The sequence below is a fragment of the Chiloscyllium punctatum genome, chromosome 6 (genome assembly GCF_047496795.1).
Source record: "Chiloscyllium punctatum isolate Juve2018m chromosome 6, sChiPun1.3, whole genome shotgun sequence".
In the NCBI taxonomy this organism is placed as follows: Eukaryota; Metazoa; Chordata; class Chondrichthyes; order Orectolobiformes; family Hemiscylliidae; genus Chiloscyllium; species Chiloscyllium punctatum.
Window position 1 is genome coordinate 6924968 of NC_092744.1, and position 20436 is coordinate 6945403.

General features: G+C 40.5%; 1 protein-coding gene across 7 annotated transcripts in view; it reads left to right on the forward strand.

The window, feature by feature from the left end:
- trpc1 (transient receptor potential cation channel, subfamily C, member 1) overlaps positions 1 to 20436 on the forward strand; it is a 94600-nt gene that overhangs the window by 42334 nt on the left and 31830 nt on the right. For 3 of the 7 annotated variants that reach the window (XM_072571978.1, XM_072571981.1, XM_072571980.1), the window contains 2 exons: positions 128 to 464; positions 14319 to 14458. In XM_072571978.1, coding sequence (XP_072428079.1) covers positions 128 to 464; positions 14319 to 14458 — 477 coding nt within the window. Of the gene's footprint in view, positions 1 to 127; positions 465 to 2678; positions 2781 to 14318; positions 14459 to 20250; positions 20361 to 20436 lie in introns of those variants that run through there. The other 4 variants (XM_072571976.1, XM_072571979.1, XM_072571982.1 and 1 more) reach the window with 3 other exon arrangements.

Below are 20436 nucleotides of genomic sequence, written 5' to 3' on the forward strand. Positions count from 1 at the left end.
TTCATAAATGAATTCATGTTAAGAAGTAATGTCCAGTAAATGTACTGTATGAGGTGGAGAATTATAGTGTAAGCTTCTAAGTCTACAGTTGACTGTACTGAGTTCCATTTTTCTATATATCCTACAGTTTGTGGCTCAGTCCAATTGCCAGCAGTTTCTGAACACAGTCTGGTTTGGGCAGATGGCAGGCTACAGGCGGAAGCACACCTGTAAGAAGATTCTGACTGTTCTTTCAGTTGCCACCCTGTGGCCAGTGTTGTCCCTTTTTTACCTGCTAGCACCAAAGTCTCGAGTAGGACGAATTATTCACACTCCTTTTATGAAATTCATCATTCACAGTGCATCATACTTTACATTTCTACTGTTATTGAACTTATACTCACTGGTGTACAACGAAGACAAAAAAAACACGATGGGCCCAGCACTAGAGATGATCGACTACCTCCTGATTACATGGATAACTGGTAATCAAGTTATAATGGATCTAGTTTGTTGTTTCACTTGATGTTGCTTGCTGTCTCTCACTGGCTGTGTCACATCGATGTCTTGCTTTCTCTTTCACTCTACCTGCCCATAGATTAGATAGTTGTCAGTGAGTACGACTTTAACTCAATTAATTTGTTATAGTTTTAAACTCAGGACAGTTTAATAGTACGTGAACTAATTTGACACTGATAGGGAGTAGTGTATCTTATTTGTTTTACTCTGCATCACCTGTTGGGAGGTAAAAGAGAAGTTTTACATAAATGTGCTTGCACCTCCTTGAATTGAGTTTTAGAGTCATAGAGATGTACAGCATGGAAACAGACCCTTCGGTCCAAACCGTCCATGCCAACCAGATATCCCAGCCCAATCTAGTCCCACCTGCCAGCGCCCGGCCCATATCCCTCCAAACCCTTCCTATTCACATGCCCTTCCAAATGCCTTTTAAATGTTGTAATTGTACCACTTCCTCTGGCAGCTCATTCTATACACGTACCACCCTCTGTGTGAAAAGGTTGCCCCTTAGGTCTTTTTAATATCTTCCCCCTCTCACCCTAAACCTATGCCTAGTTCTGGACTCCCCGACCCCAGGGAAACAACTATTTATCCTATCCATGCCCCTCATAATTTTGTGGACCTCTATAAGGTCACCCCTCAGCCTCTGACACTGCAGGGAAAACAGCCCCAGTCTGTTCAGCCTCTTCCTATCGCTCAAATCCTCCAACCCTGGAAACATCCTTGTAATTCTTTTCTGAACCCTTTCAAGTTTCACAACATCTTTCCGATAGGAAGTGGACCAGAATTGCACGCAATATTCCAACAGTGGCCTAACCAATGTCCTGTACAGCTGCAACATGACCTCCCAACTCCTGTACTCAATACTCTGATCAATAAAGGAAAGCATACCAAATGCCGCCTTCACTATCTAATCTATCTGCAACAATGAATAGCTCAGTTCAATTCTCGAAATTCATACCCATGTTTTTCACTGAGTTTGTATCAATTTATAGTTGAAACTGCTTTGCTTCAGAATAAGATAATTCTTTAATTCTACAGGAGAGAAACTGAAACAATGAGATAATACTGACAATTTCCAGCAATGCCTCAGTACTTCAATCTCACTAACAAGCATTTAGTTTTGGTGGGTTTTCATATTTAAGGATTGATTGTTATTTCCTGTTGAATGCAAAGTTTGTATTCAGAGCTTGATTAAAAAAAAGTTCTAATAGTAATCTTCAATCGGTAATAAAATACAAACATGGAAAGGAAGTATTTTGAAGGGCTGTGGGGGGGGAAAAAGCAGGGAAGTGGGATAATTGATAAATTTCAAAGATGAGGTTCAGGCACAATGAACCAAATGACAACCTCTTATACTGTATGATTCCATAATAACACAAAACTGATTTTGATACAGGATTTAAGTGTATAGAGGAATGTACCACACAGGCAATAGCATTATGAAATTTATCTCCATAATGGACCAGTATTAGTCAATTAGCTTTTTTTTTAACCTATTATCTGAATGCATGCAGAAATATTATAATTCTAAAGAGCAGCATATACTAGCAGGTAATTAACATTTGGATGCTAGCAGCTGGGGTGTATTACTTTTTGCAAAGTACTGCTTGTCGTCCTGATGGTGGATTGGTGATTTCGCTATTGCGGGGGAGTTTGTGATAGAGCAGTGGAGTTGCTCACAGCTGCTGAAAGAATTTGTTAAAACACTATTGAGAGGTGTACCTGGAAAGAGTGAAGTGTTTTTTCCTGGCTTCCAGGAAAATAAATAAATACTGTTTTTCTTAATCCACTGCAGATAGATAAGTAAATGTTATTAGTTCCACTCATACCGCAGTTATATACATAAATACATTTAATATGGCTTAGTAACATAGCAGGGACTTCCACCATTTTATTTATAATTGAACATTTGACCGTTTGATATAAGCATTCTTTTTTGTGGTTGTATAATTCTTTGTTATGTCTTCTCTGTATCCAGTGTCTTTCTATTTCTTGCTGTTATACATATTTTCTCAATCAAACAATTAATATAAACATATTAATGGACATCTTAAAAATTTGCATATGCTCCAGTACACTTCACAACTTGCAGCCCATCATTTTAAACCAACAGTTTTTCTTTTTATATACAGCTCTTAATGTTCAAATATTACCTTCTGTTTCCTTTATCGTTTCAGAAAACAAAGAATCCACATCTATTCAGTGGCTTATCATATGTCTGCAACATCCCAAAACATTTTACAGTCAAATAGATAACACTGCAAGTGCAGTCAAGTTAAGTGAGAAAACAGGAGCCAATTTGTACATTGCAAGAGGATGAATAAGCAATTGATATATTTTCACTGATGTTGCTCGAAGGATAATTTTGAGCTAGAATAAATAAGTTCCCTTTTTCAACTAAGCATTATGGGTTGGGTTATGTTCGTTTGAACAGGCAGATAAGGCCTGAGTTTATTTGTTTGTGGGATGTGGGTATCACAGGTTAGGCCAGTATTTATTATCTACCCTAATTACCTTTGAGAAGTTAGTGATAAACTGCTTTTTTGCACCGCTGCAGTCCATGTGGTGTACATGCAACCACAGTGCTGTTAGCAAGTTCCAGGATTTTAATCCTGAGACAGGATGATATAGTTCCAAGTCAAGATTGTGTGTGATGTGAAAGAGTGTTTGCAGTGACAATCGTCCCATACATCTGCTGCCCTTGTCCCTCTAGGTGTAGAGATTGCACATTTAGAAGATGCGGTTAAAGGAACCGTGCTGAGATGCTGCATTGCATATTGTTGCTGTAAACACATAACTCACAAATGGAGAAAATATCAAAGTATATTATTCCTTTCAGAAATGTCCACTGACTTTATGGAGAATAAAAATTACAAGCGATGTATCATATAGGAACGATAATGCTATTGCCCGAAGTCAAATTTACTTTCGGTGAACTTTGATTTCGTTCTTCAGACTCAATGTCAGAATTCAATTGAAAGTTTTTGTAAACTGAACTGGTTAAATAGTGTTAAACAAATCTTTTAAGCTTGTGGGAAATGGACAGGAGGATGGAACCACACAGATAATTCATCCAGGCTGACTGTAAACTTTTGTAGTTCTTAGATAAATGGTAGATTTTAAAACATAGAACAGAACAACACAGTACAGGTCCTTCAGCTCTCAATGTAGATTCATACACATTACAGGAATGGGATTATGATATCTATCTAATTGTGGCTGCAAGGTTTTAACGTTATAACAAGGGAATACTGGAGGCATTGAATCATTCAAATTCCCTTTAGAAAAATCTGTACTGACCGCTAAACTTCACATTCTGAAATCATGTCAAGATTCCACTGTAGTGAACTATTTCACGGCTCTATTATTAGTTCCCAAGAATGAACATAAGACCACAAGAAATAAGAACAAGAGTAGACCATTTGGTCTTTTGAGCCTACTCTGCTCTGCCATTTAGTAGGATCATGACTATTCTGATACTCTTCACATCCACTTTCCTGCTTTTACTCCATAACCCTTGATTCCCCTACTTATCAAGCATCTATCTCCGCTTAAATATACCCAAGGACTTTGCCCCCACAGCTCTCTGTGGTGAGGAGTTCCACATTCAACTCTCTGAGAGGAGAAACTCCTCCTTATTTCAGTCTTACATTGGTGCTCCTTTATTCTGAAACTATGCCCTGTGGTCCAAGACTCTCCCATGAGTGGAAACATTCTCTCAGCATTTTCAAAGCATGGACAAACTATTTGATTTTTTTGTTTTATGGAACAAATATAAAACTTGAAGTACAATCTTTGAAATCATTTAAGGGATAAGATTAGATTCCATACAGAATGGGGAAACAGATCATTGGCCCAACAAGTCCACACCGACCCTCCAAAGAGTAACTCACCCAGATCCATTCCCCGACCCCCTACATTTACCCCTGAGTCATGCACCTAACACTTTGGGCAATTTAGCATGACCAATTCACCTGACCTGAAATCTGAGCACCTGGAGGAAACCCATACAGACACAGGGAGAATGTGCAAACTCCACACAGACAGTCGCCCAAGGTGGGAATCGAACCCAGGTCCCTGGCACTGTGAGGCAGCAGTGCTAACCACTGAGCCACCGTACTGCCCACTGGAAAATTATTAGCATTTTAAGTCTTCTGTTGCACAGGTTATAGTTATTAAATTATAATTTGTCAAACTTCTGGTAATTAAATAGTCACACTCCATTTTTAAAAAGAAGTTCAGCTGGTTTGATGTGAATTGTGTGGGTTCAATTCCTACCTGATTGAGGTTATCATGAAGGACTGTCCTTCTCAACCTCTCCCCTCACTTGAGGCATGGCGACCTTCAGATTAATCCACCACCAGTTGTCTCTATCTAATGAGAGAGCAACCCTGTGTCTGGTAAGACTATGGGTGACTTTACCCCTTCACAAACCACTGCAATTTTCCCTTATATACGTTTGTATGTGAATATGAAGATTGCTCAAGCTTGGCCTTGAGCAAGGTCCAGAGTATGTGCTTGGCAGATTTTCACCTGGACAAAGATGAATGCCCTGCAATTGTCCTAAATATATCGACTCAAAGAGAGGGTATATGTGATAATTGGTTAGAGACCCCTGCTAAAAATGATTTAATTTGTTGGAGAGAACATGAGAAGAGACAATGTTTGGTTCCAACCGAAAGCAGTCAGTTTGTGGTTCATTCTTGCATAACTGCTGCAACAGATGCCCTGCCTTAAAATACTGGCGAATGCTTTAAATTGAGTGTACTGATGTGCAGTATAGGAAGCTCACAGTGTATTATGAAAGTATGACATTCCAAAAGTATCGTGTGTCAGAAATTGTCTATATTCTATGTCCATTTGATCACCTGTGCAACATCCCATGACATTAACAGAGCATATACCTCTAAATGTAGATCTAAACAGTCATCGACAAGAAAAAAGATCAATTTTTTTGAAAATGATATCCTTGGAGAATCCAAGGTGCAGATTAGACCATATAAATGTCTAGCCAAAATGGCTGATGAAGAAATGGGATCTAAGAAAGAAGAATCAGGTATTTTACAAATTATGAGAAACAAACTGTGGAAGAGTAAAGAGATAGGCACAAGATGTAATCAGCAACAAATCAAATATTGGCCTTTCTTTCATGGAGGCTAGAGTACAAAGGGTGAGGTAATTATTGTTTCAGAGTAGACAGCCTTGGTCAGATTCTGCCTGGAGCATTGTGTTGAATTATGGACACAGTACCTCAGGAATAATACGTTGGCTTTGATTGGATGCAATGCACATTCACTAGAATGATACTGGGACTTAAAAGTTGCATTGAGGTCTGGCAGCATAAATTTGTTTTCTGCGTCCTTGAGTATAGAAGACTGAGAAATGATATTGAGGAACTGATAATGATGAAAATAAAAATTGATAAGCTAGATACAGTGAATTTATTACCTCGGGGGGAATAAACAGAACTTGACAATAAGACCATAAAAGCTAGGCTATTCAAGAGTGAAATCAGGAAACACCTCTTCACACTTGTTAGTGGAACTGGTGGTACGTTGAAGCCTTCAAAAATAAATTAATACATTTATACTAGACAATATTATGAAAGGTTGCACAGTATCGATGGGTATTGAGGTTGTGTACAGTTCAGTTGTGATATAATAGGGAATGGGAATAGACTCAAGGCATTGAACGAGCCTCCTCCTATTCCTGTGTCTTCCTTGTCGGGGACTTGTATTGAATATTTGAGTCCCGTGAAGTAAAGACTATCTCCTTGAACTATAGCTCCTGGCACTGGCATGCTGCCATTGTACCACATTTAAAAAACCCTGAAAAGGTGCATATTTCAGGAATGTTATTAAGCAGATATATTTGAACCATTGTTTGTGCAATAGAAATATGTCCTGGTGATGATCTTTTATGTCGTAGTTTTTTTCTGCATCATTCACAATGTAGATATGGAAGGCATTTGCTGTCTTGTGAAAGAGGAGTACCATTAAAGTATGACACAAGATGGAAAGGGCAGACGTAACAGGGTAACAGTCAACACAGGTTTCAAGGGTTTGGCACTTTATGAATGAAGTTTTTTTTTTAAGAGGCCTACTTTTATGTTTGTTTGCATATGTTCTTAAACATAATTTCTTGGTATTGCTGTTTACATAGGAAATGCTAATTTGAGCAGTAAGCAGTAACTGAAAAGTTGTGTTAATACATTGTATCTTGAAAGAAACTAACACTGTGATGTAGCATATTTAACTAAATGTAATGTTGTGCTTTTAGTTTGTAATTTGAGTATTAGATTAATATGGATTTTTCATTTTACTGTTACTTTGTAATCCACTATTGGTTGTACTGTTAATGCAGTTAGCCTTGACTGTAGTGTAAGCACTCTCGCTGTGAGTTTAGAGGTTCAGGAGATTGGGCACAAAAAGCCAGGCGAACATTCAAATCTAAACAAAGGCCTATCCAGCCTCTCTTCATAACTCAAACCCTCCACTTCCAGCAACATCTTGGTAAAGCTTTTCTGAACCCTCTTCAGCTTAATAATATCCTTCCTATAACAGGGTGAAAAGAACTGGTCAGTGTTCCAGAAGAAACCTCCCTAATGTCCTGTACAACCTCAACATGTGGTCTCAGCTCCTGTATTCAAAGGTCTGAGCAATGAAGGCAAGTGTGCTAAATGCCTTGTAACCACCTGTCTCCATGTGATGCAAACTTCAAACGATTATGTACCTGAGCTCTATTCTACAAGGCTATACTTTTAATTGTATAAGTTCTGCCCTTCTTTATTTTACCAAAATGTAATGCCTCGCATTTATCCAAATTGAACTCCTCAACCCATTGACCCAATTGATCAAGATCTCTTTGTACAAAGAACAAAGAAACTTTACAGCCCAGGAACAGGCCAATTGGCCCTCCCAAGCCTGTGCCGATCCAAATTCACTGTCTAAACCTATTGCCCACATTCTAAGGATCTGTATCCCTCTGCTCCTCACCTAGTCATGCATCTTTCCAGACGCATCTTAAATGAGTCTACCTTGCCTGCCTGTACTACCTCTGCTGGCAGCACGTTCCAGGCACCTACCACCCTCTGTGTAAAGTACTTTTCGCATGTATCCCCTTTAAACTTTTCACCTCTCACTTTGAACGCGTGACCTCTCATTATTGAATCCCTCACCCTGGGAAAAAGCTTATCTCTATCCACCATGTCTATACCCTTGATGATTTTGTAGACCTCAATCAAATGCCCCCCACCCCTCCACCCCCCCAATCTCCTTATCTCTAATGAAAAGAATCCTAACCTACTCAACCTCTCTTCATAGCTAGCACCTTCTGTACCAGGCAACGTCCTTGTAAGGCTTCTGTGCACCCTCTCCAAAGTCTCTACATCCTTTTGGTAATCTGGTGACCAGAACTGTACACAGTATTCTAAACGCAGCCGAACCGCATTTTAACAATTTTAACATGACCTGCCAGCTCTTATGCTCAATATCCTGTCCGATGAAGGCAAGCATACCATAGGCCTTCTTTATCACTCTATCCGTGTGTGCAGCCACCTTCAGGGTACAGTGGACCTGCACTCCCAAATTGCTCTGCTCATCAACTTTTCCCAAGGCTCTTCCACTTACAGTATAGTTCATTTTAGAATTAGACCTTACAAAATGCATCACCTCACGTTTGCCCAGATCGAACTCCATCTGCCACTTCTCCACCAAACTCTGCAGTCTATCTATATTCTCCTGTATTCTTTGACGGTCCCATATGTTTTCTGCTACTTCACCAATCTTAGTGTCATCTGCAAACTTACCGATCAGACCACCAATGCCCTCTTCCGGGTCTTTTATGTATATCATAAACAACAGTGGCCCCAGCACTGATCCCTGTGGAACAGCACTGGTCACCTTTCTCCATTTTGAGAAACTCCCTTCAATACTTCAATTGCAAAATCAAAGGGCATGGATTTGGGAGTAATATGCCAGCATTTGGAAATTTGGATATAGTTCTGGTCACCACACTACAGAAGGATATGTGGAGGATTTGGAAAGGATATGGAAATAGTTTACTAGGATATTACCTGGTTGGGAAGGTATTAACTATGACGAGAGATTGGACGAACTTGGTTTGTTTTCACTTGAATGTTCAAAGCTGAGGGGTGACCTGAAGGAAGTTTACAAGATTAGAGGAATGGATAGAATGGATGATTGGAGTTTTTTTTCCCCAGGGTAGAACTGTCCATGAAGAGGGGACATAGGTTTAAAGTAAAAGGAGATGTGAGAAGCAAGTTTCTTTTACACAGAGGGTGGTAAGTGCCTGGAATGTACTACCAGAGGAGGTGGTGGAGGCGGATACAATAGCAATGTTTAAGAGGCATCTTGACAGGTACATGAATAGTCAGGGAATAGAGGGATGCTGACTGCATCGAGGCAAAAGGTTTTTAGATTAGAAAGATATCAAATGCTGGTCTAGGGTCTGTTCCTGTGCTGTACTGTTCTTCGTTCTTGTTGGCCATGGATTGAGAGATGGCTGGCAGACAGGAAGAAGAATAGGAGTAAGTGGGTCATTGAGTGGCGTATCACAGGTTCCAGTGCTTGGATCAGTGCTATTCACAATATGTATTTGGATTAGGGAATTGAGTGTAATATTTCTGAGGAGAAAGTGAGGGCTACAGGAACTGGAGATCAGAGTCGAGAGTGTGGTGCTGGAAAAGCACAGCAGGTCAGGCAGCATCAGGAATGAGTAAGGGCTTATGCCCGAAATGTCAATTCCCTTGCTTCTTGGATGTTGCCTGACCTGCAGTGCTTTTCTGGCACCACACTCTCGACTGTAATATTTCTAAGTTTGCTGATGACACAGGCAGGGTGAGGAGGATGAAAAGAGACTTCAGAGCTATTTAGACAAGTCATACAAATGGGACATCTGTAACAGATTCAGTATAACATAGAAGAATGTGAGGTTGTCCACTTTGGTATGAAAAACAGGTGGCAGTCTGGGAAAGGCTAATGTCAGAGGAACCTGGGTCTGCTTATACACCAGACACTGAAACCAAGCATGTAGCGGCAGCAAACACTTAGGAAGGCATCTTAAATGTTGGCCATTAATGCAAGAGGGTTTAAGTACAGGAGCAGGGATTCTTACTGCGAGTGAACAGGGCCTTGGTGAGACCACACGAAGAGTATTGTGTGCAGTTTTGCTTTCCTTGCCTAACAGAAGATATACTTGTCATAGAGGAACTGCAGTGAAGAATCTCAGACTGACTTTGGGGATGGCAGGATTGTCATGCAAGGAGAGAATGAGTTACTTGGACCTATATTCACTAAGGTTTAGAAGAATGAGAGGAGATTTCAGCAAAACTTATAAACTTCTGACAGAAATCTACCAATTGCATGTTTCTTCTGGGCAGGTTTGGGATTAGGGTTGGGGGTAATTCCAGAACACTGGATTGTGGTCTGAGGATACTGGGGAGACCATTTAGCACTAAGGTAAAAACAATAACTGCAGATGCTGGAAATCAAATTCTGGATTAGTGGTGCTGGAAGAGCACAGCAGTTCAGGCAGCATCCAACGAGCAGCGAAATCGACGTTTCGGGCAAAAGCCCTTCATCAGGAATAAAGGCAGTGAGTCTGAAGCATGGAGAGATAAGCTAGAGGAGGGTGGGGAGAGAGTAGCATAGAGTACAATGGGTGAGTGGGGGAGGGGATGAAGGTGATAGGTCAGGGAGGGGAGGGGAGGGTGGAGTGGATAGGTGGAAAAGGAGCTAGGCAGGCCGGACAAGTCAAGGGGACAGTACTGAACTGGATGTTTGAAACTAGGATGAGGTGAGGGAAGGGGAAATGAGGAAGCTGTTGAAGTCCACATTGATGCCCTGGGGTTGAAGTGTTCTGAGGCGGAAGATGAGACATTCTTCCTCCAGGCATCTGGTGGTGAGGGAGTGGCGGTGAAGGAGGCCCACGACCTCCATGTCCTCGGCAGAGTGGGAGGGGGAGTTGAAATGTTGGGCCACAGGGCGGTTTGGTTGATTGGTGCGGGTGTCCCGGAGATGTTCCCTAAAGCGCTCTGCTAGGAGGTGCCCAGTCTCCCCAATGTAGAGGAGACCACATTGGGAGCAACGGATACAATAAATGATATTAGTGGATGTGCAGGTAAAACTTTGATGGATGTGGAAGGCTCCTTTAGGGCCTTGGATAGAGGTGAGGGAGGAGGTGTGGGCGCAGGTTTTACAGTTCCTGCGGTGGCAGGGGAAAGTGCCAGAATGGGAGGGTGGGTCGTAGGGGTGTGTGGACCTGACCAGGTAGTCACGGAAGGAACGGTCTTTGCGGAAGGCGGAAAGGGGTGGGGAGGGAAATATATCCCTGGTGGTGGGGTCTTTTTGGAGGTGGCAGAAATGTCAGCAGATGATTTGGTTTAGCACTAAGATGAGGAGTAATAGTTTCACTTAGAGGGTGGTGAATCTGTACAGTTCTCTACCACAGAGGGCTATGGAAGTGTTTACTGAATATATTTAAGGAAGATGTTGATTTCTGGATGCTAAAGGTGCTGAGGGGGTATGTGAAGAAAACAACAATGTGATGTTGAGATAGAGAATTAGCCATGATCATGTTGAATGGCCTGCTGCTATGTTTTATGTTTCTGCCTCCTAAGTCTTTACATGAAATGACTTTAACCTCACTATGAAAGATTTTAATTGAGCATTTTGAAAATCTCATTTGATATAATAGATTTAGAATTTATGAAGAGTTATCACTCCTAGAGATAAGTGCTGTTAATAGAAAAGCTGTCTCAATATGAGCTACAATGATTAGAAAAGATTCTTAATTTTGTTTCTCTTTCAAATTATTAGTTTTATATTAAAATTGGTAAGTAATCAGAAAGGGTATTGTAAACCAGACTTGCTGTTTTCAGAGTGACCATATGGATTGCAAAACCATCTTTGATGGGGCACAGTTTTAACTCCTTCCCTGTGTTTTGAATGTGCTGATTTGAAGAGATATCATACTGAGGACCAAAAACACTCCAGGAGTATGGGGAGAATGTTGACTATGGAGCATTCACAGGACTGACGTTTTACCTCTCCAGGAGTCTGAGAGAGGAGGAAGGTGTGGCAACACTTACATTTTGTTGAACCCTTCATATAAGTGAATGTCTGAAAGTATTTGATGTGGAAAGAGACTTCATAGAGGGAGAACATAAAGGGAGACTCTTTAAGGAAACCTAAGAGTAGAGCCTAGAAGAGATTTTTTTTCAGACACTTTGAAAGTAAGAAGCGTAATATCAGAGCTGCCACTTGGCTGCCAATGCCAATTCCTCATTCCTGATGAAGGGCTCCGCACCAAAAAGTCGATTTTCTTGCTTTTCGAATGCTGACTGACTTGCTGTGCTTTTCAAGCAAAACATTCTCAACAACTGCCAATGGTGTGTGACCAGGCAAGGATCATTAAGAGAAGAAAATCATGTAGTTGGAAGAAGTTTGAGAACTTGGAGTTAAGCCTCAAAATGGTGTGGATACTCTTTCAGATCAGCTGTTTTTGGGCAGGGCAGTACTGAAGCGTTTCTGGATGTTGAGCAAAGCAGAAAAATAGTCTTCCAAAGAAGAGTCACAGTGGACTCAAAATGTAAACTATTTTTCTGCCCACAGTTTTGATCAAAAGCTGAGCTTTTCAAGGACTGCTGATCTTATTTCAGATTTCCAGTGTTATTTCCAGCAGTATTATGCTTTTATTAGGAAAATAGTATTAATCCATGCATCTAAATGTGATATGTAAATTTAAAATTAGAATATTCAGTAGTTTAGTATAATTCAATCAGTGAATAAGATATAGTCAGTAGATGTAAAGGGCCATCTTGTGGCACCGTGGTAGAGCACACATCCCTGGACTGGGAGTCCCAGGCTCAGATCCCAGAGGTGTGTAATAACATCCCTGAACAGGTTGATTAGAAATAAAGTTCAGTTTTAATTCCAGTTAAATGCTATCTAATTTGCATGAACCCTACAGAATAAGTTATCCAGATGTTTTACTGTTTCAAAAACATTATCTTTGCTCTCAGTATGTTTCTTCATTAAAATAATGCAGTTTTTAAAAATGAGAAGCGCTGCATTGCAATGATTGAATACTGGCAAGTATTACTGTATTAACACTGAGAAAGGGACGGCATGCTGGCTCAGTGGTTAGCAGTGCTGCCTCACGGCGCCAGGGATGCGGGTTCGATTCCAGACTCAGGTGACTGTGTGGAATTTGCACATTCTCCCTGTGTCTGCATGGGTTTCCTCTGGGTGCTCCAAAGATGTGCAGGTTAGGTGATTTGGTGACGCTAAATTGCCCTTAGTGTCCAGGGATGTGTAAGTTCGGTGTGTCAGTCAAGGGTAATGTAAAGTAATAGGATCAGGGAGTGGGTATGGTGGGATACTCTTTGGAAGGTCGGTGTGGACTTGTTGGACCAAATGGCCTGTTTCCACACTGTAGGGATTTGATGTATATTTCTATAAACCAGGTACTCAATTCTCATTAGGTACACCTTGAAATGAGTACAAACAGAACACTGTTACTTGTGTTTGAATGTTAGGAGTATAGACCTTGGCGCATGCTGGTTATGAACCCCTAGAGATGTGGAGTTACTTTTAAAAAGAATATTGAATCCTGTACACTGCATAAGCAAAATGCAACATTGTTGACGCAAAATGTCTTTTCTGTGAATGAGGCCAAAAACTAGCCATCTGATTAAAAATAATTTCATCATAGTGATTCTTAAAAATTAATTTGTCCGTATACACTTTGTCCTAGCTGTTCTTGTATCAGTTTAAACATCAATATTCATAATGGCAGCTTCCGACTTAAGTTGTTTACATTCTCCTGAACTCTCAAGATGCTGAAGTTGCCACCGTGAGTAGCAGGATTTAACTCTCAAATGGCAAGTGTGGGTGTAAATGTTTAATTGAAGCATCATAAGGCAAGAATGTTTGACATTAAAATAGCTCTAATTACATCTGCATATTCTGCACTCTAATTACACCTAATGATTATGCTCAGTCTTGATTCCCTAAGCCCTTCTTGCTCTGCTCCTTAAAACTGTTCCATTTGACCAGGTTTTTGGTCACATGGTCCTAATTTGTACCTTTCTGTCAAATAGGTTTGGTAAAAGTTCTAGTTAAGGACTTTGGGACGTTTTCACCACATCAAAGGTGTTATATAAATTATTATTGTTGACTCTGCGTGTGCAGGCAGCACGGTGGCTCAGTGATTAGCACTGCTGCCTCACAGCGCCAGGGACCCAAATTCGATTCCAGCCCCGGGCGACCGTCTGTGTGGAGTTTGCACATTCTCCCCGTGTATGCGTGGGTTTCCTTTGGGTGCTCTGCTTCCCTCCCACAGTCCAAAGATGTGCAGGTCAGGTGTCCATAGTATTAGGTGCATCAGTCAGAAGGAAATGGGTCTAGGTGGGTTATTGGGCCAAAGAGCCTGTTTCCACACTTTAGGGAATCTAATCTAAGCAAAAGAAAAACTCCATAAGAGATGAAAAGCTGAAAGGATGGGCGGCACAGTGGTCATGCTAAATTGCCTCTAGTGTCCGGGGATGTGCAGGTTAAATGATTAACCATTGGAAATGCGGGGTTACAAGGATTGCAGGGGGGATCTGCGTGGGATACTCTTAAGAGGGGTTGGTGTGGAATTAATGGGTCGAATGGCCTGTTTCCACACTAGGGATTCCTTTTAACGCACTCATTATTCTCTGCATGCAGTTTGTAAACTCAGATGTTGTTGACTCAGTAGTTTGAATGTATCATTTCACTTCTGGAATGTGCTAATGTACAATTTATCTCTAGGAATGGTGTGGTCAGACGTGAAGAGACTGTGGTATGATGGACTTGAAGATTTTATGGAGGAATCTCGAAATCAACTCAGTTTTGTCATGAACTCGTTGTATTTAGCAACATTTGCTCTCAAAATTGTGGCTCATAATAAGGTAAACAAGGGAGAAGGGTGAGTCTGGTTCTGTTTGGATGTGAGAACTGCTTACTCATTGACTGAAAGGAGATGTTGCAAAAATTAAATAAATAGAGGAGAATCTGATTATGAAGTTACCTGCACAAGATCACTGCCCATTGCAAGTATTAAATAGTCTGTATCCTACTTACTGATGGACAAAAGGAAATGTTATACTTTAATTTGCCTTGTGAGAATTCCAGTCAATAATTTTAATTATGTTATTTCCCCCGCTTTTAAGTATCTTGCTTTGTCCTTTTCTTCAACTGTTCCCTGCCACTTCTGTTTCCTCTCATTACACACCTTACTCAACAGTCAGCATGTAATCTTGTTACTAATGCTACACAATGCTGCCAGCGGAGATTGTGCAGAAAATGCGAGCATGGTTTTCGTTTAGACATTTGCTCACAGGTCAGAATGGCAGTCCACATTTGGGGAGTTTATTTTCCTTGGGGCGGCATGATGACATATTGGTCAGCACTGCTGTTTTATTGTTCCAGGGTCCTAGGTTTGATTCCAGTCTTGGATGCCTGTCTGTGTGGGGTTACTATGTTCTTGTCATGTCTGTGTAGGTTTTTGCTGAGTTTGAAGATGTGCAAGTTGGGTAGATTGGCCATGCTAAATGTGGGGTGATGTGGTATGAGTTGGGGAGTTGGGTCTGGAAGGGATACTCTTCAGAGGATCAGTGAAGACTCAATGGGCTGAATGATCCCTCTCTGCACTGTAGAGATTCTATTCTGTTCTATTTCAGAGAACTCTGTTTCTCTCCCCTCCAGTGCTGCCAGACTTGCTGAGTTTCTCCAACTCTCTCTGTTTATGGTTGAGGTTTCCAGCATCCACAGGATTTTGGATCTGTATCATCTGAGCTGGCTGATGGGCACCAGCAGGGGGCACTGATGGGGAGGCAGCTCTGGGGAGGACCCCTTAACCTTCTAAATTCTCGAGAATGAAAGCCGAATTTGTTTAATCTCTCCTCATCACTGAACGCCCGAAGTCCAGGTATCATTCTATTAAACTTGCATTGAACTCCTTCCTGGATCACAACGTCCCTCCTAAGTTGTGGTGCCAAGATCTGCTCACAGTGCTCCAAGAGAGATCTAACTAGGGCTTTGTATAACTACAGCATAATGTCTGCATCCTTATGCTCCAGCCCTTTAAAGGTTCCTGAAGAAGGGCTTATGCCCGAAACATCTACTCTCCTGCTCCTTGGATGCTGCCTGGCCTGCTGCGCTTTTCCAGCAACACATTTTTCATCCCTTTTAGATATGATGGCCAGCATTCCATTAGCTTTCTTGATGATTTTCTGCACTTGTTCACGGCATTTTAAAGAACCATGCACCTGAACTCCCAAAGACATCCATTGTATTTAATTTTGTGCCCTCTTAAAAATAAAAAATATCCTGATATATCCTTTTTTGGTCTAAAATGGTTAACCTCCCACATGCTTATATTAAAATCCATCTGCCGCAGCTTTGTCAATTCTCCTAATCTTTCAATATCCTGTTGTTATTTTGAACTCATCATCTACGATGCTGCCCGATTTTATGTTGTCAGCAAATTTGGATATTTGACTTTTTATGCCATTATTCAAGTCGTTATAAATACTTTGAATAATTGAAGCACTAACACAGATACATGTGGGATATCACAAGTCACATCTTGCCAACTGAGTACTTATCCATTATTCCATCTCTATTTCCTGCCACTCAATCAATTTCCTATTTTAATAATTTGCCATCAATTCTTTGGGTTTGGACACTAGCTAACAGTCACTTGGGTGGGACTTTGTCAAAGCCTTCTGGAAGTCCATATAAATAGCATCCGTCAACTTACCTTTGTCACCACTTCACAGAAAACGCTGAGAGGTTTGTCAGGCATGCCTTACCCTTCCTGAATCCATGCTGACTCACCCAGATTGTCTGTAATTTTTTGAGTGATCAGTTACCCTGTCATTGATTATAGACTCTTAAAAGTTTCCTAACACAGATCTCAGGCTAACTGGTCTGTAATTCCCTGGATTCCCTCTATCACCTTTCTTAAAGAGCAGAGTGGCATAAACAGATTTCCAGTCCAGAGGTAGCACTCCTGAATGCAGGAACCTTATCAGTGCCCCGACCATAATCTTTTATTATGCTGTCCTTGCTCCTTTGATACTTGTGGATGGAAACCATCAGATCTTGGAAATTTGGCATTCTTTCTTCCATTAACTTTACCATTATTCATGATCCACTTCAGTTAATTTTATTGAACCCTGTCCTAATCCTCTGTTAATTTCTTTGGGATTTGCAACAAGCAATAACAACCTTTTCTGCTGTGATTGCAAAACAAAACAATCTGTTGTGAAACTTGAAAGGGTTCAGAAAAAATTTACAAGGATGTTGCCAGGGTTGGAGAATCTGAGCTACAGGGAGAGGCTGAACAGGCTGGGGCTGTTTTCCCTGGAATGTCGAAGGCTGAGGGGTGACGTTATAGAGGTTTACAAAATTATGAGGGGCATGGATAGAGTAAATAGGCAAAGTCTTTTCCCTGGGGTTGGGGAGTCCAGAACTAGAGGGCATAGGTTTAGGGTGAGAGGGGAAAGATATAAAAGAGACCTAAGGGGCAACTTTTTCATGCAGAGGGTGGTACGTGTATGGAATGAGCTGCCAGAGGAAGTGGTGGAGGCTGGTACAATTGCAACACTTAAGAGGCATTTGGATGGGTATATAAATAGGAAGGGTTTGAAGGGTATGGGCCAGGTGCTGGCAGGTGGGACTAGATTGGGTTGGGATATCTGGTCGGCAGGGACGGGTTGGACCGAAGGGTCTGTTTACATGCTGTACATCCCTATGACTCTGTCTGTCATTTCCCCTTGACCATTAATAATATCCCCACTCTAAGCCTTTAGTGGGCCAATAGTACTCTTCACTATTGCTTTTCCGTCATATAATTATAAAATGTCTTCTTATTGTCTTTTATGCTCCTCTCAAGTTTCCTTTTTATACTCCTTTTTTAGCCACTCGCTTTGCGGTCCTTATTAATCTTTGTATTTGTCCTGTTCTGTGGGATCTGTACTATTGTTTATGTATGTGTAAGCCTTTCCTTTTAATTTTATGCTGTCCCTTACCACCTCAGATGTCCATGGCTGTTTCTGAATAGCAATAAGTGTTTCTGTGAACATCCTCCACTGTTCCTGGGTTGTTTTGCCATTTAGCAGAGCCTCCCAGTTTGCTGTGGACAGTCTCTGCCTCATCCCATTAAAATCTGCTTACTTAAATCCAAAATTCTAGAATCTGATCTTTGCTTGTCTCTTACAAGCATTACGTGGATCTCGATCATGTTATGATCACTATTTAACAAATGCTCACAAACGATTAGGTCACTAAATCAAGATCTTTGCTCACTACTGTATCCAAACAGAATACCAAATGCGGGTGGAAGTGGTGTCTGAAAATAAGACATTGTGTGATCACAATATGGTGGTCAGCTTAGGTTTAATTTATTTGACTCTGAAGAAAGAAGAGGAAGATTTTTGAAGAAAATTGAATTACCACTTTAAGAATGTTCCTGCTCTAAGAATGCACAGTCAACTGAAAAATGAAAACTGATAGTAGCAACAGGGGAGCTTCAGCACTCCATAGTCAAATCTTCACCAAGAGGTTTGTGGGAGAGCTAAGATATTTGAGTTGGCTAGAGGAAGAGAAAATGCCAGCCACACGGAGAAAAAGACAGAGGCCTTGGTAAATGGGAACTTTAGAAATAGAAGCAGATGTAAGCAGTTCAGCTGCTCAAGCTTGCTCCACCATTAAATATGAGCATGGCTCATTTCATCTACGCCTCAACTCCACTTTCCTACTCATTCCCCATAACTCTTTAGAGGTCTGCAGGAAACAAGGAAGGCACCACAACTAAATTTACAAATTCCTGAGAGAAAGGGGGCAATCTTTACAAAAACAATACAAAGACCAGAAAGAGAAAGCAAAAGAGTTTTTAAATAACAACTGCAGTTTTCACCTCTCAAATGCAAACTTAAATGTCATTACGAGAAGACTTGTCAAGGCAAAGCTGGACGGGACAGTAAAATGCCGGAAAAGTAATTTCTACCAGGGCTACAATATCTGGAATACTCAAAAATTTTATTTTAGCCAGTAAAGGAAGGGTTTAGGGACATTTGAGGAAACGTTAAGGCAGAGGAGGATGTCAGAAGAAATTTTAGATTTCAAAGAACCAGCACTGAATAATTAAACCACATTTTCAACAGGAAGATTTATAAAGGCTAAAGCCAGAGAATTTTAAAAAGTTTTCTGAAGAAAGTGTATTGTGTTTTCAGTTGTGAAAGTCAGGATAGTGTTCATTCAGCCTCTAAGGAAGTGGGAAAACTGCACCTTGGCTACAGAAAGTGGGCAAACACAGTGAATGTTTGAGAAGGTATTACAGTGAAATAGAATTTAAAAGCATGGAAGCAGCAAGTTACCACAAAACATAATTTAACTGAATTTTTAGAGATCTATTAAAGAATTTGGTTTGTTTTAATTGCAGTAGACAAGTCGACACATTACAATATTGTTGTAATACAGTATCTATCAATGTTTACAACTGAAGTCAAACAACATTGATTAAACAAAATCATTTAGTCTCAAAGAACAGCAGAACAAGTGGTATTAAAACGCTGCAGATTTAAAACCGCTTCATTGTAATAAGAATTTCGAAGTGCACTGAGGGAAAAACAAAGAGAAATATCACTTCTACAAAGATTCAAAGTCAGAGATGGACCAGAAAGAACATAAAATGGGATATGAAAACAGAAATTCCTGGAGAAATTCATCAGGTCTGGCAGTATCTATGGAGAACAAGCAGAGTTAACATTTTGGGTCCAGTGACCATTCTTCAGAACTTGTAAAATTGCATTTTGGAGGAGACCGTTCATAAGGTACAGAGTTGCCTTAAACGCTACATTTGAAGCTGAACAAGTTAATGCAATATTGTGTTTATAGGTCCTATAGCATATGATGCTATTAATTTCTAGAATACTAAAGAGAGCTTATATTTATGACAATGACCTGAAAGTTTTGATATTTACTTCAGTCCAAGAGCAAATAGCATCATTGAATGAACAAGATTTTGCAGAAGCATTCAACTTCTAGGATAATCTGTGGATAATTTGATAAAAAGTATTTACAGGTTAGTGGAAAATATTGAACAATGAGCTTCAAAATGAGAATTCATAAGAGACAGATTTGTTGAAACGCTTGATGAAACTTTGACTTCATGCACTCAGTGGTAGATTTAATTTTGAAGCAGACTGTCCAAATAATGTGGGATCCTAAGAGAAGAAGATCCTTACCTCAGGAGAGCAACAGTGTCTGTTGATTTTATAAAGTATAGGTACTCTAAAGATGCATGTGACAAACCAACATGAAGAGTAAGCCAAACAGCAGGTGCTAAGAGTCATTGTCAGCTCTGTGAGACAAAAAGGCGACACAGGCAAAGACAATGTCCAGCCATGGAAAACGAATGCTGTGTCTGTAAAGCTTTAGATTGCTCCCAGACGTTACACAGACATAAGACAGTTTCAGGACAGCAGAAACGCTGGTCTCACATACACTCGTATACAGAGTAGAGCACCCATTACTATTCAAAGAAAAGTTGCCCTCATCAGGTGACATACTTCCATTAGAAAAGATGCCAGAGGTATTTCTCAACGAACGTGCTGTTTTGAATGAAAGTACTAATTTAATCAAGTTAACTTTCATGGACCTTATTTATGTCAATGAATATCTTGTCAATTTAAAGCTTGATACTGGAACAACCGTGAAATCAGATACCATGGCTGACGAAGCTAAGGTTACAATCTACGAGAATAAAACTATATGGTCCAGGTGAAACAACTCCTAAGGTTAAAGGTATGCTACAAGAACAAAACAAACAGTGTACAAGAGTTGAAAATACATAGAGCATAGAAAGGTACAGCACAGAACA